Source organism: Protopterus annectens, chromosome 1.part0 (assembly GCF_019279795.1).
Source record: "Protopterus annectens isolate FY-2018-M chromosome 1.part0, PAN1.0, whole genome shotgun sequence".
NCBI classification, from domain to species: domain Eukaryota; kingdom Metazoa; phylum Chordata; order Ceratodontiformes; family Protopteridae; genus Protopterus; species Protopterus annectens.
In genome coordinates, this window is record NC_056725.1 from 1,515,954,315 (window position 1) to 1,515,971,115 (window position 16,801).

At 37.7% G+C, this 16,801-nt stretch overlaps 1 protein-coding gene across 1 annotated transcript in view; it reads left to right on the forward strand.

The window, feature by feature from the left end:
- Window positions 1-16,801, forward strand: part of WDR27 (WD repeat domain 27) — a 2,477,832-nt gene that overhangs the window by 1,686,096 nt on the left and 774,935 nt on the right. The window contains exon 20 of the mRNA XM_044072816.1: window positions 16,649-16,746. Coding sequence (XP_043928751.1) covers window positions 16,649-16,746 — 98 coding nt within the window. The remainder of the gene's footprint in view (window positions 1-16,648; window positions 16,747-16,801) is intronic.

A 16,801-nucleotide genomic window follows, 5' to 3' on the forward strand; every position in this document is an offset into this window, starting at 1 on the left:
GCTGCCTGTGTAATTATCTGATTCTGATACATTTCACCTGTCAGCTGTGCTAGTTCTCCTTGATTACCTTCCTACTGCTGTTTTCCCTTCCCATTGCCTTCCTGTTTAAGCCCAGGGGTGTGCCATGCAAACACAGTGCTCAGATGTGCACGGAGCTGCTATTTCCTGGTTTACTTTTTTTTTCCCTTTTAAACATGGTGCGTGGCATGCACACCCGCTTAGACAATGTAAAGGGTGCTTGGCAGCTTCAGACACACCCTCTTGCTTAGCTCTGCTAAGTTAAGGGTAAACCCGAGCCACAGGGCTCCAATAATCTTACAGTATGCCTGACATACCCCTCTATGATGTCAGCTAGCTCTTAGGCTTGCACCGTAGTCTTCCTGCACCTGCACGGTAATTTGCATACAGGAACTGTGTCCGTGCAGGAATAGTGCAGGAGCTCTCGTGCACATCCCAGGAGTTTGTTCCTGGATCTCTCGGCGGCCATATTGCCACCAGCAGTTCCTGCACTATTCCTGCACACTGTGCAGAGCTTGCTGAATCCCGGGGTATATCTGCTCACACAGGATCAGGGAGAATGGTCTACCTCTGCTTAGAGCAATTACAACTGACAGCCTGGATGTTTCTGTTTTGATCTCTTTTAGACACTTGTTCCATGAGGATGTGCAGTAGGTATTTAAGGAGGCAAGAAAACCTGCAACAAGGAAATCTTGCATTTACAAGTGGAAGAGGTTTTCTAGGTGATGTCTAGCCAAGCCAATAACAGAGGTCCCAAAAGGGTTTTGACCCTTCTGGGTTTGAAAATACTTGTGTGAACTACTTAGAGATGGTTTGTCATATGCTTCTGTCAAAGGCCATCTTGTGGTGCCTCAGCTTGTCTGTCCATGATTCCTCTTTTATCTCTTTTTGTAGTCAAACAGTTTATGAGATGAGTGCTGCACATGAGAGGTCCTCAAAAGCAATTTCCTCCTCCTTGGACTCTCAACTTTGCTCTTGAAAATTTTGACTTTAAATCCTTGTGAACCTGCCTTTAAGGGTGATATACAGTTCATTACTCAAAAGACTGTTTTACTTATTGATCTGACATCTGCAAGGCAAGTCTCATCTCTGCATTGTAAGCTCTCATAGTGGGCCAACCCTATCTGATTTTTCACAAGGACAGCGTTGTGTTATGCATTAATCTATCATTCATGCCTAAAATTGTTTCCGAATTTAGCTTGAATCAAGCCATCAATCTCCAAGTGTTCTACCCTGATCCAAAATATACCTTGGGTGCGCTCAGATGGCTTAGGTGCTACCTTAACAGAAAAAAAGCTCTTTAGAAATGCTCAATAGCTGTTTTCTCCTATACGGGGTGGGGTGGGGTGGGGGGGACTAAGAAATATCAACTGGTCTCTAATCAAACTATTGCACAATGGTTGTCCTCTGCTATTATTTTCTGTTGCTCATGCTGTGATAAATCTCTTCCAGGCATGGTTAAGCTCACTTAAATAGAGCTTTATTGTATTCATTGGCATATTGGAAAGGGCTAGACTCTGGAAGCATTCTGGAGGCAGAAACCTGGTCCTTTGTTCTTACCTTAACAAAGCAGTATAAACTGGATTAGTTTTCAAGGTCCAGAGGAGGCTTTGCTAGGATCATTTTCCAGGGGCTCCTAGATCCCTATCATTCCACCTACCAGGTATGGTAAGCTTTGTGAATCTACCCAAAATGCCACTGAGGAAGTGGGAATGATGAACATAGTAGAGTGGTTTAAGTCCTAGTTACCTGTAACAGTAGATGTTCAAATTCCTCACTGCCTCAGTTGGTAGCACCCACCCACCATCCTCTGATTGTTCATGGTTGAGGTGGTTTTCAACCTCTTTGACTTTGTTGTTATTGTATTTGTTTTTATATGGTATTGTGATTGGCCGCAAATTTACTCTTGCCAGATGATTCTGGCTTCAGGTACTTTCCTCTCTGAACACTCACTTCCTGTGAGAGCTGAAGTCCCTCTCATGATATGCTAGGCCAGTCAGCTGTCACAGGAATAGGGAGAGAAAGAAGGGAGTCTCAGCTTTTTAATCCTGGCCAGTACTGGGTTACCTTGGCAGATAATCCGAAATGCTACTGAGCCAGTGAGGGATTTGAAAGTCTGCTGTTACAGGAAAGTAGGATTTAAACAACTGTACTTTTTAAAACAAACCACTAGTGGCATATATCTACTGATAGGTGCATGTAGTATCTTTCTTTTGAGACTTGGATGCTGTGGAGGCTATTAACAAGGGGAAGGACTGATTTTTTTCAGAGCTGAAGTGAAAAGCAGATAGGGTAACAGGCATGGAACACTCTCCATACCAAAGTCTGTATTATACTGGAAAAACTCACATGGTTAGAACATCCAGATACCATACAAGCACACATGCATGGTTAAAATGCCCTCTGTGTTGGCTAAATATTCATTTTAAGGTTTTAAAATTTGTTAAGACAAAGAAGTGTATAAAATGTTTATGTGCTGCACTGCTTTGTTGATATATATGTTATTATTGAATGTTGATTATTTTACAATCGTATAATAAGTGGGTAATAGAACTACTACATCAAATGTTACATGATAGAATAATTGCATGTTTGAACTTTGCCTTCTGTTTTTGGTATAAAAGTTGCATAGCCTCTAGCTCAGCCTTATTTCCCAAATATCTGGAATATTTTTTTCAGCCACAAATGCCAAAGGTATATAGTTTTGTTTTTGACAGTTGAGATATAACCTTGGTGAGTTGCAGTTTCTTACTCCTATCAGAATTTCAGAGTAATCCTTTTTTTTCTAGTTTCTAGAATGGTTTCCTTATGCTCTTTGTTTTACTCAAATAACAACATAACAAATAAGATACTAAGACACTGTTCTTTTCTTCACTGATAGAGAGAGGGCATGGTGGTAGACAGAGTAAATCTTTGTTTAGAGTGGTATAATCTTTCTTTACCTCACAAATGCTTTAACTGTTCTACATTAGAATTAAGTCTAGTCTAATGAATTGCTTTGCTCATTTATATCATTTTAACATGTACCACTGCTCCAAACGTATTCATAAGGTGTTTAGCATCTGAGATAGCCTAGTGCAGATTGCGAGGTCTTCACAATTTTTCCTTATTTAGATAACTTACTTATCTTTCCAAGGTGTTTTTCAAAATGTCTGGAATCTCTTGCTTGGGTGATGAATCTCATAAAGATTTGGGTTCCAGGAAAACATACACAAGTCTTGATTGACTCTTTCCTCACATAATTGCGTAATAGATACTTAAGTTCAAAGAGCTTTTCTTCACAGGGAAAAGTAGATCTGTAGCTAGACCTGTTTTTGTGTTTTTCTACTCAGACAAAAGTCTCAGCCAGGGAATTTCTCTGGACTCTGGGTCTCATGGCTTCTGTGATTCTCTTGATTCCTCTAGCAAGCCTCCACATGAGAGGAAAATACGTGGTATCTAAAATCTTTAAGGACCCAACATCAACACACCCTGCCATTCCAGATTTCAGTTTTGAGGTTTGTGAAGATAGAGATTTTTTTTTTGGAGAGACCAATTTATCAGAATCCAGGTATTCTATTTTTCCCTCCAGCACAATCTGTAACAGCAGATGCCTTAGACTTTGCTTGGGGCAAAGTGTCTATGGGGATAAAAGTGCAGGGTCTTTGTAAGAGAAAAGAAAGTCCAAAATGCATAAACGTGAAATAGGTGTTGGCACTTATAAATGCTTTCAACTGTCTCAATAATCTATGGTCCCCAGGACCACTAGAAGTGTTTATGGGCAACACTTCAGTGATGTGGTACATAGACAGGGGTAAGCAGATCTAATCCACTTTGCAGATTAGCAATGGTAGCCTTTCAGTACAGTCTCACATAGTAGATATCTAGCATACTGTCAGAGCAAACTTGTGTGGCAGACAAGCTGAGCAGGATGAGGCAGACCCTCATAAATGGAAATTGAATCAGGGGGTCTTCCAGGAATTGATCTAGCTTTGGGGAGCACCTCATATAGATTTTTTTGCTTCCACTCACATCAATCATTTAACAAAATTCTGCTCTAGGACTTCATGCAAGAAAGCCTGGATGAGAGATGATTTTTATTTATCTTGGACAAAAATGTTCCTGTATGCTTTTCCACCCTTTCCTCTAATATCCAGGATCATTTTGAAAATTCAGAAGTACTCATCAAACTATTCATACAGGTCAAGGGGTGCTTGATACATCTCACCTCTAAACAACTGCAACTAATTGTCTGGATGATAGAATCTTAATACTTATTAGGCACCTATTTTCTAAGGACATACAGCAGGAATTAAAAGAGGCAAGAAAATCAGCTACTAGAAGATCATTTATTAGTAAATGGAAAATATATTCTACTTTGTCCCAAGAGGGGGCCCGTACCCTTTCAAGGCTAGTGTTACTTCTCCGTCAAGGTTTATTATTCCACCATTTCAGCATATCTTCCAGTGGACCTCCCCCTTCAATGCAAGCTGATGTGAAAATGTTTTTTGAAAGGATGTTACATACCAAGCCTCCTAGAAATCAGATGGTTTCTCCTTGGAATCTTAATTTTGAACTGGAAAAACTGTTACTCTATTTCTACCAGCTTGTTAAGCTGACTTGAGGTTCTTAACATGGAAAACAGTGTTGCTGAATGCAAGAAGAGCATCAGAGATGCAAGCTGTTATGGTGTGGCAACCTTATTCTTTTTCCACAAAAAGAAGGTTTCCTTGAGAACTAATCCATTATTTATGCCTAAAGTGATATCCAAGTTAATATTGAGCCAAACTATTGCTGTCCATGTCTTCTTTCCAAAACCCAAAAATGAGGGAGGGAGAACGGATACTTCTTTAATTGGATGCCCGTAGACAACTCAGGTACTAGCTTGATAAAACAAAATATTTTAGAAACTCTGATTAATTGTTCATTTCTTGTGAAGGCAAGAAAAAAGGGCAATATGTCAAAGCAAAGCAAACTATTTCCAAATGGTTGCCTCATGCTATTCCATTTTGTTATAGCCGCCACAATAAGACAATTTTATGCATGGTCAAGACTCATTCTACCAGAACCTTGGCTTCATCTGTTGCTTTTTGTAATGGGTTGGGTTATAGATGTATTGTAGAAGTGGTAATGTGGTCCTCTATATATACTTTTACAAAGCACTATAAACTAGATTCCTTCTCCAGACCTAGGAACAGGTTTTGCTAGGACCATTTTGCAGGATTTCCTAGACCTTTATCCTATCTCCTCTCAATTAGTCTAAACTATGGTAATTTACCCGTATAGCTAAGGCTACTACAGCAGTAACCACAGTGGTGGACAATAGTACAGCAGTGTAAGTAAACTTACCATAACAATAAATGGTTGAATAGTCACAGCTGCAGTAGCCAGTCCCTCCCTTAATTTGGATGTTTTTGTTGCCAGGGTGAGGATCCATATTTTCACTTACCTAGCATTGACCTTTTGGGCTTTTAGTCTTCTTCTCTCTGTTGGCATGAAAGCTCTGATGGGCTTTTTATCCAAACCACTTCATTTCATCAGCTCAGCTTAAGCTGAATCATGTTCTAGGATTGTGGAAGGTGCTGTTGAAGCTTTGCAAGTTGTCTAGCTATTGTATCCAGTGCAGGATGCAACCCATATAGCTAAGGCTACTGCAGAAGTGATCATTTAAACACACACTGTTAAGGTAAGTTTACTGATACAACTGTTCTGTCTTCTAAGGTGTCTTCAATCCAGCCGACTTTCTATGTGTATGAGAAATACCTGTCTGCCAAGCACATCCATCTGTGTGACACACAGGTAAAATACCACTCAGTACCCCATCCTATGTTAAAGTTAAGCTTGCACTTCTGACACATCTGTGTTTTGCAGTTAATTTCATTTCTGGATAAACTCATAATATTAAAGCTGAAGTGGTCTGAAAATGAAACAAAGATTAGTATATGTTTTTGATGTTTTAGTTTCACTGGTGATGCAGTATTTTTTTTTCTTATGACCACATCAAAAAATTATATCAGCTTTGGTATTGGCAATGATTTGTGTATACCAGCAAATTATTATGGGCAATCAAAACATACTTTGAGGAACGTCTACTTACTTGCATTATGGTTTCATAAGTAAATCATCATATGTATTAATTACTAATGTTGGGTGTTCCACCTGTGGGACATAGTCTGGCTAAGGTGTTTGGCACAATACCCCACTCAGGCATAGTTTTCACTCACAACCGGGATTTGAAGTGCAATAACAACAATACAATTTAATCATATATACAGGAGCAATATACCAAGCATAGAAAACATTTCAAGATACAGAGGTAAAGATATAAAATATATACAAGTAGATACACGTTCTTTTACAAAATTTACATTGGTGTATTATTAACACCTTTGTTATTTTCTAATATGATGTACACCAAAGAGCACTGAACTTAGCTAGCATCACAAAATCAAGTGCAATCAGTTTCTTTATGCAGGTGTTCAGTCAAGGCCTCCTTAAAAAGCTCTAGATTTAATTATTTTTGACATCAGAAGGTAGATGTTTTCATATGGCTAGGCCTATTTTAGAGAATGCTCTTTCTCTAGTTATGATTTTGAATTTAAGATGGGCTAAAGTGGAAAAGTCATGGTGGCATCAAACACTGTAAAAATTGATGCTATATATTTTAAGGGGATTACTCCCATATCTAGGTTTCGCCTTTTTTTTAAACTTTGATTTGTTACTTACATTTGTGATGGAAGCTGTGGGAATACCCTTTGGAATGCCATCACATAATATTTGCTACCAAGGTTGCAACCACACATATAGTTTGTATTTTTCAGATATTGCTAAAAAAGGTTTGAAGTCTAATTCACACTATAATCAAACTGAAGATTTTTTTTTTTTGATTTGTTGTTGAAAGGTGATGGGAGCAAGAGCTCAACAAGTCTGTATATGTTAAATCCCTTCTAATTGGACTTGTTTACAGGCTGCAAGCTGCCATCCTCAAAATATAAACACAACTTTGACCTGTGGAGAATACTTCAGGGTTAGAAAAGTTTTTAGTAAGTAACCTAATTTTTATATGAGTCTACTGAACTTATCCAGATATTTGGCCTATAGGTTATGACAAGGTATGCTTTATAAGAAAAAAATATTCTAATGATGAGTACTAGCTACGACTGTTTAAATTGTAAAGTAGAAAGACTATATTTTGTAACAATATTTAATGACACTGATTACATGAGTTTAATGGCTAGAATTTAGATTGCTGCAAATGTCCCCAACAATACGTACCACTGTATATAACTCTACATAAGAATAATGGGCTAGTACTAAATCACAAAATAAGCCCCCCAACTAAAAACAACTCACAATATTCTACAGAAGCCTTTCAAAGGTCCATCTACTGCCTCTATAATAAACATAAATACCCTGTCTCAAAACCTATGAGCAGAGTCCTAATGCCTGCTTACTTTTAACAAATCTAAGAGCCATAATACTGATTTCCTTTACACTAATCACATTGCCAAGTTGTGGAATTTTTATACCACCAGACATGAGACTAAAATCAAACTACAACATATTCCTTCATAAAATTAAACATGGTTTAGCATCTTAATGGATCTGTTGTTGCTCATGACCACTCCTTTTACATATCCATCACTCCTTCTGCTTCTCACTGTTCTCAAATATCCTTCTCTCCTCTTACTTTAATTCACTCTATTATCTTTGTGTTTTTCTCTATAATATTCCTCTTCCTTTCTTGTTTTGCTACATGTCTGTTCTTCTTCACTGCCTGCAGTAACAAACATTTCTTGTATGACTTCACAGACTAACACCAGTCTACGCTTCTCCTTTACTGCCTCTTTATTATATAATGTATGATACTTTCAAGGGTATTTTGGATCTGATCTTCAGATGCACTAAACACTGTACCATACACACTACCGATTATATTGCTTATACACCCCTTATTTATATTCTTCCAGTGTATTTCTTTTTACTAATCCTAAACTGTTATCGCTTTCTTGAAAAAACATGTATTTTATTCTGCTTGATCCAATACTGATTCTTATTCTACTTTAACGCTTTTCTCACTGGACCTGCATTGAAATTGGGCTGTTGCTCAGTCGGCTATCCCAGTAAACAATTGGAATGAACAAACAAACAAATAAATAAATACTTGAATAAATAAATACATGCATATATATATACAGACATATATAAATAAATAACGTCATTACAGATAAATGTGTTTTCTATGTACAAAAGCAGTGGGAAATTTTGTTTCTTCATGGTTATTTATATTAGTTTTATCAATGACTTTTATCTTTTAAAAGGGGTGTGATTTAAATGATTTGTTGTTATATAGTAATGTTAATAGAAGTGATGATTATATAAATCATGATCATATACTATCTGTCCACTTAGACTGATGGGAATATTGCCATCGGATAGATCTAATCCAGTAAATAGAAGCTTATCCAAAATGCTGCATCTCCTTCCCCTACTCCCATAATACACCTGCTGCCTGTTAATCTTCAGGTCATGTTTGCCACCATAGCAAACAGACATGTTCTCTAGCATCAGATAAGTCCATTGTTTGTTCTATCAGGCATTTTGTCTTAAAATATCAGTTTCCTGTCATTTGTTTTCTCTTTTTCTTATTCTTAATTATTGTCATTTAAAAAATGTATTATTTTCTCTCCTTTCATCTCTTGTGGCTAGGTAGTTGGGGCCGACCCAAACAATTTTGTCTCTTTTGAGTGCAATGTGGAAATGTGTTTATTATTATTATTATTGTTACTAGTATTTTATTTTGCAGTTGTTTCATTGGTACTAGTTAATAGTAGTGATATAACTTATGGTGGTCAGTGATTACAATAGCTGTTTCTGTTTAGAATGGGTAAATGTTTCAGGAAGGGTGCCTGCAGTTACCATAAAATTCCTCACCAGAAAACCCATGAATTGTGCATAGTATGCCTGGAGCCAGAAGATTTAACAACTTCCTGTGACATTTGTAAGGGCTTTGACCCGTGCTTCTTTCAGGAGCATGAAACAGTTTAATTTTGAATGGATATGTGCTCAAGAGCAAAGAGGACAAAAGTGAAGAAAGACAAGAAAAACAGAAAGACAAAGAGAAAGAAAAGAAAAAGACAAGATTGGATGATGCCTCACACCTGTCTTCTCCTTCTGCAAAAGTTCATAGGTTCATGCGTTCAAATGTATATAGTAGGCTAAGGACCACCAAGTCTTTTATAAGCCTTGCTGTGCAATCCAACTTATTTGTGTCCATATGTATCATGGGTGTTTGTTAGGAGGAGATATGTTAGGAAGTTTCTAGAGGTTATATGGGGGTGGGGTGGAATATGTTAGTTTGGGCATTATTGTTTGCCTCTGTTTATCAGAGAATGAGGACCAGACGAGGGGTGAATTTTCAATTTCCCAGCCATTAGTCAAGGTTGTGCTTAAGTAGGTTTAGGGATGGACTCTGCTTCACATGGATGGGGAGCCTGTTTCAGAGCATGGGTATCCTCTGAGGCACATATCTGTCACCAACATGTCTTATTTATGTCACATACAAAATGTATATCCTTGGATATAATGATTTGGATGCTGTTCATTTTGTGGCTGTACAAAAGGTCCATTAAAGCTGGATCCAAGGATGTCTTGTATGCAAGATATAGATCACCTTTCAGTAACCTGTGAGAGACAGATTATAGAGACAGGGCTTTAAGGTCATCCATAAAGGGAAATGTGTTTATACCCTGGATTCTCCTGGTAAAGAAATTTTATGGGCATTCCAACTGTTGCATATGTCTGGTGGCACTATGACTTTCTTGGACCTGAATGCCTTGCTCTTACTTTTAAGTTTGGTGACATAGAATTATTTTCTTACTACCTTTGCCACATGTTGGTCAAAGGCCAGATTACTGTCTACATATGTTCCCAGAACCCTGACTACTAGGTCAACTCTTATGGGTGTCTTATTGATAAAGTAATTAGCCTGGGTGGCAGTTTTCCTAAAAGGCACTAGCATTGAATTTTAATCTGTAACTTTGGCAGCAACTATTTGTTTGTGTTAGACCCTCTTGTAAGAAGTTTTTGTAATGGGGGAAATTTATGATAGCTCCCAATTTGCAGTCATCAGTGAACTTGGTCAGCCAAAAGTCCTTGACATTGGCCTCTAACTCCAACAAATAGATGCCAAATAGGAGCAGTCTCGGCACAGAGCCCAGAGGTACCTCGCTGGTGACCATTCTCTTAGTAGAGGTGGCATCACCAATTTTGACCTCCTGGGTCCTGTCTGTGAGCCAGCTGGAAATTCATTTAGTTAATTTAGTTATATAGGGGTTCATGCACAGTTCAGTAAGTTTTTCAACTATTCCTGAGTGGAATATTGTATCTATTGCCTTAGCCAGGTCCAGGTAGATGGTGTACACCATTGTTCCCCTCAGCTATTACTTTAATGACCTTCTGAAAGACATCCACCAAGTTTAGTAGGCAAGATCTTCCCCTGGCAAACCCAAACTGGGTTGGGTCCAGTCTCTGAAAGTTGCCCATGTCTTTGTTGATCATTTCAACGATAATTAATTTCATGGCTTTGCATATTAGACAAACTAATAGGTCTGTAGTTTCCAAGGTTGGTTGGTGACTCATCCTTATAAAGTGGGATAACCATTGCAGTCCTCCATTCTCATGCCTAGATGGCATCAAAGAAGAAATTTGGAAAATCTGAGGAAAATTCAACCAGAAAAGAAGAAGAGAAAATTCTGTCTGGGAAGAATCTTATAGCTATTCAGCAAAAAGCAGTTCAGGTTTCAGCATTGGTACAGGAGATGATTTCTAATAATTTAGAGGAAAAAATACACTCAGTGGTGTTTACAATAGATAAAACACTGAATGAATATATGAAGTCAAATAATAGGCTAGAAAAATAGAAAAAGCTTTAACTAACTATTCAGATGAACTGACACAACTGCAACAATCAGAGGTCAAAAAAGTAAAGGCTGGCTGAGCATGAAGCTTCTCATAAAAGCTGTTTCAAAAAGTAGTAGAGTTCGAAGACAGAACCCACAAGGGGCAGAGTGCATTAATTTTATGAAAGTACAAATAAGCAACTGGACTGGTGTTTCACACTAGAATTTGTTAATTGAGAGGGCACATCATGTGTATGCTCCAAATCTTGCTATGAGAAAGCAGACAAGACCTATAATTGTAAAAATAGATTCATACCAGTTGAAAGGGTTGATCATGATAGAACTGTAATAGAAAAGTATTAAAAATTAGGGACAACAGAGTGTTTGTGGAAAATTATTATTCACTGTTCACCAGGCAAAAGAGAAGCAAATTTATCCCAGCAAGCAGATATGAGAATCAGGCTGCTGTATCCAACTGCCTTCAGAATATTTTTCCTGGGGGATCAAAGACATTTTTTTATGCTGATAATGCTAAGGAGGAAATAAAAAGTTTAGTCAACAAAGAGTGAGCCAGTAAGCAGAAGGGAGCTCTGCTTCTTATAAAACAGCATCCATAGATATACCTTGCCATTGAAACATTTTCCTTTTCAAAAAGAAAATGCTTGAGAGACCGAAAAAAGCACAGGTGTTGACTAGATGAATCAGGCGTACCTTGGACTTGAACAAGAAACTTGTGTTTGAAGATGGAGATTATCAGGAAGAAGACCGATAACACAGAAATAGTGAATAAATGGGAGACTATAAAGCATAAATACCACTGGATACAAAAATAGACATGAGAAATTTGAGATTACAAAAACATGTGACTAAAATTTTGTCAACTGCATTAAACTTGTAGGCAAACTGCAAAGCATATGTCCGATTTGATGTCATTATTATTCTGAAAGACTCTGAAGGGAATGAAGATTAGCAAATTAGAATTACAATTCTACAATTAGAATTATAAGCAAATTGTGTGAAAATAGTATGGTGTAACTTACATGTTGTATTGTAAAGCAATTTTGCATAGTGTATAGTCAGAGGTATTTTAAATGTGAGACGAGGGAGTCTTATCAGTGACTTTTGTATTTGTTAAAGACATTACAGCAAGCACTTTTTCTTTGTGCAAGATATACAGGTTTTACATTGTAATGTGATAAGAATGTGTTGACAGAAGCTAATTAGAGTTGATATAAAGTTATGCTATAGGCTGCTGGGATGGGGGGAATAGGGTTTAAATGTGTATTAAACATATAAGACGTATTTATGCCAGTGTTGGAGGTGGATGAGGTTCAATATTTAATAGCTAAGATAGGAATAGATGATATAAAAATAGTGATGTTTAATTAATTAATTAACAGGGAAGTATCCAGGACCAGACAGAATTTCTGTGGAAGTTTAGAAGTTGGGTGAAAAGAAAGTTATACAGTTCTGGAAAGTTATGTTTAACAATATTTTAAAAGGGGATTGGAAAAGTACCAGCATCTTGAAAAATAGCTACGATGGCTGTATTACCCAAAGAGGGTAAAGACCCTTCAGACCTAGCTTCATGTAGATACATTTCAATTTTAAACCATGATTATAAAGTGTTTATGTCTATACTAGCTTAGAGAATGGCAAAGCTGTTGCCAAAACTGATATATATATATATATATATATATATATATATATATATATATATATATATATATATACGGGTCAGTGTCGTTTTGAGTGAAGGGGAAACAAACATTTCACATTAATAGAGCAATGATAATCCAGACAGAAGCAGAATATAAGAAAATGCCACAATTGTTGCTTGGTCTTGATGCAGAAAAATCGTTTGAAGGCATGCTTTCTGATAGCAGTGCACATCCCTGGTCATGCCAGCTGTTTAATGGACAGGTTCAGCACATTTATTGTAATGCTAAGAGTGGTCCATCAGCCTCACCATAATATGACTGATTTCTGGCTGATGGGGAAAGGCATGATGTTCTCTGACTAACATCAAATGCAATAGCTTCTTCTTCCTCATTCCTCCTGGCATGTTTCAGTTTATCAGTGGGCTATGAGTCTGTTATATGCCTTTCCACCCTTTCCCTTGATAGATTCCTGCAGAAAGCAAAGCTAGGCAGCACCAGCATAATTCTGCTAGTCCCATTTGGCCATATCAGATATGGTTCTGACTTATTTGGGTTCATCTGTAGAACAAGTCCCTGCATCCAGAGCCTCACACAGGCTTTCTATCCCATCCTTTTGGCAAGCATCACCTGGACATCATTTCCTCAGACTAACTAAGTTTTCTTCAGTTTTTTTGATGGCCAGGGACCCAGTGTAACCCCTCAGGGTAGTCCAAATCTTTTTGTCAGCCCAAAGACCCTTTACCAAGATGATTTACAAGGGTAAATGGGCATTTTTTTTGACTGATCAACAAGGCAAAGTCCCATTTAGGAATTTCAAGAGTAAATGGACAAAATGTCCACTTTGGACTGCCCAACAAGGCAAAGTCCCATTTACAGCACCTAGTCCATCTAGTATTCAGTTTCTGTCTAAGCTGTTTGATAAAACTTCCAGTTTCCCAACCTTCAGAGTACACTTAACTGCTATATCGAATTTTCATCAAGGATTCATTTTCTCTTTTTTTACTTCACATAGAGTCTGTAAGAGTTTTTTATTGGTTGCCTTATTACAGAGACCACTGTTTAAAGATCCTGTCCCTCCTTGGATCTCATTTCATTTTGGAAAAAACTTACCCTTCCTACTTTTGAGCCTGCAGCCTTAGCAGACTTCAGACTTCTGTCTAGAAAACCCGCTATTCTTGTAGTGGTTACCTCAGCTAGGAGAGTCTCATTATTGCAGGATCTGTCATCTTGCCCACCATATCTTGTTTTTTATATAGTTAGAGTATCCTTACAGACCATCTCAGCCTTCATGCCACAGGTAGCCTCAGAACTTAATCTTAGTCAGTCTATAAATATTTCAGTTTTATTTCCTCAGTACTCCAATAAAGGTGAGTACAGACTAAATTCTCTTGATGTACAAAAACAGCTACGATTTCTACCTGGAAAAAACTAATGCCAACAGAAAAGATGGTATTTTTTTGTCCCCCCCCCCCCCCAGCAGACTAAGCCATGAGATATCTAAAATAATGCTGTCCATATAGATTTCTGTTTGCATTTCATAGGTGTTACGCCTCAAGTAATAAAACAATTCCAGGTTAACCCAAAGCCCACTTAATTAGATCTATGGCTACATCATAATCGTCTTTAGTAACTCTTCAGTGGACAGCATTTGTGTTGCTCCGACATGAGCCTCATTGCACAATTTTGCAAGACTGTAAAAGCTGGATGTACAGTTATGGTTCTGTGGTATATTGCCATGATGCCATCCAAGATGTTTAACTGCAACCTATGTCCTTTGGTTTTGAAGTGGACAGACTGAATGATATAAGATACAAAAGTTATGCACTTACCATAATGATAGATCCTCATTATCCATGTCCATTCACTAGATCAAATTCTCTCTCTTTCTCCTTCCCCCCTTTGAGATTGTCACCAGAGGCCTTACTTGGGATGAGGGGAAGGGTTGACATAGTGGTTAAGGTGTTTCCCCTCTTAGACATATGGTATAGGGGCTGATTCTCACCTTTGGGAAATTGTCTGTGCGTAAAATGGCCCAGAAGGGCAGCTAGACCAATACTTATTAAAGAAACTATGATCCCCCTGGAAAGGCATCTAGATGCATGTTATTAGAAATCTATTTGGATGCTCTTGTAGCTTTTATCTGGCAAGCTGAAGCTGGGAGGGAGAGTCAGCGGAGAATCATTGTAGGGTTTAGAAGAGGAGCTTGAGCTTTGCCAAAGTCAGAACTACCTGAAGTGACTAGTCCTTATGTCTTGAAATGGACAGACATGGATAATGATAGTCTGTTGTTAAGATAAGTACATAACTTTAAATTTTTCAGCCTGCCACTTTAGCTATCCACTGACCAACACTGATAGTTCAGAGTCTGTGTAACTGTGGTTCTAACTAGAGAACTATGTCCACTAAACCTTCATTATGACTGAGTCATTTAATGGATGGGGGTGGAGGGGAGGCAGACTTCCAGAAGTCACAAGAAGAAAAAGCCTACATTAAATTTCATATTTACAGTCCATCCACTATTCAGCCTTCAGGTCATTGTCGTATAAAGGTTAGTTCGCTAATTAATGTCATCTGAACAAAATAGCTGAACAATTATCAGTTAATGACATCATGCCAGAAAAAAAATTCTTGGCATTTCAATAAATAATTTAAAATATTTTTTTCTTTCCTCCACCTGCCACTAATCATCATCATCTCTTCCTCTTTGTTCATCCATTTGGCCCATCTGTTTCCTTTCAGCCACTGGGGTGATGGTTTGGCTAATGAGAAGAGAGGGTCATACGGTAGGCATGCTCTACCTCTGCTTTTACCAGTTTCAGTCTCAATCATGGGCAGACAGGCTGTGAGACGAATTTCCTCACCAATATGGTGATGTGCCTATTTTGGGGCCATAACCTAAAAGGCTTTGTAATGGGGTAGTAGGAGATCATGCTGTGTAGTAGAGTATCACGTGTGTCTGTCCCCTCTCTGTTATTGCATGCAGTCTGCTATGCTGCTTGGTAACACCAGAAGAACAGCAAAAACACTCCTTCCTGGCACATAATCTCCATTCTATCCCCAGAGAGAGGTAAGCACTACAGCTACTTCATTCCTTTCCCTTCTCTTGTAATCCCCTCCAGTGCCGAGACTGCTGATTGAACCCTACTTACGTGGGTTGTAGACAGATTTGTTTCCCTTTATGCCATGGAACTGACAGTGTTTTGAAGTGTTTTGTTAATATGAATGAGTTTTACTTCATTTTGTGCACCATTCTTTTGTGGGTAGATCCATTTACGTCACCCAGTAACCTTTGTCTTAAATGTCTTTTTTCGTAGTGGATTGATGGCTGCTCTACAGGAGAGGAATTCTTTTCCAAGAGTAATGAAATGTTATTTTGTAGTGTCCGGTGTGTATTTGTTAAGATTCTTAATGGATTATTCATATGAAAATAATTTGTCCTGCAGAAGATTGCCTAGGATATGATATTCTCATTTTGTAGTGAAAAAATCCATAGACCATTAAATACAGCAGCTTTGACTTTGATGCTCCATTTTTATGTCAGAGGGTCATCTTGAATGATATGTCAGTGTGAATCATTGATCTTTTCTTATTGATAGCTTGTTGATTAGTGGATAGCTTATAAGCAACAATATTTATTTTATAGGCTAGTCTCTCTTCCAACTCCTGTATTAGCAACTTGATTTTTATGAGATTGTCCCCATATCCTTAAAAAGTTCTGGGAGTCTCTAAATGACAACTTAGATTATTTTATACTATAATTTCAATGTGGTAAACTATTTTTAACTTAAAAAAATTAACAACAGGCAAACATTCAGCAATATAAGCACTCTTTTTAGAATGCAAGTACGAACAAGAATTTTGTGACAATTCCTAGCTCTTAGGAATTCATAATGTCCTTTTAAAGACCTACCTGGACTTAGCTGATGTAGTTATTTATGCTGTTAAGAATTGTTGAAATGTTTTCATAAATTATACTTTGGCACAGATATAAACTAAAGAAATACCCTTTTGCTAAATGTTCAAAACCATGTTACTTTTTTAAATAATAACTTTATCATCGTCTGGTATGCTTTTGTTCATTTTTTCCAGATACAAGCAAACAAGTAGGTGCAAACTTGTCCAGACATTCCGTATGACATCCTCCTTGGAAATAACCAGCATTACAGCCGTAAATGATTTTTATTCTTGTATCCTTTCCAGTTTTGGTTGTATAATGTGAAATATGAAGGCTTTACCTATTCA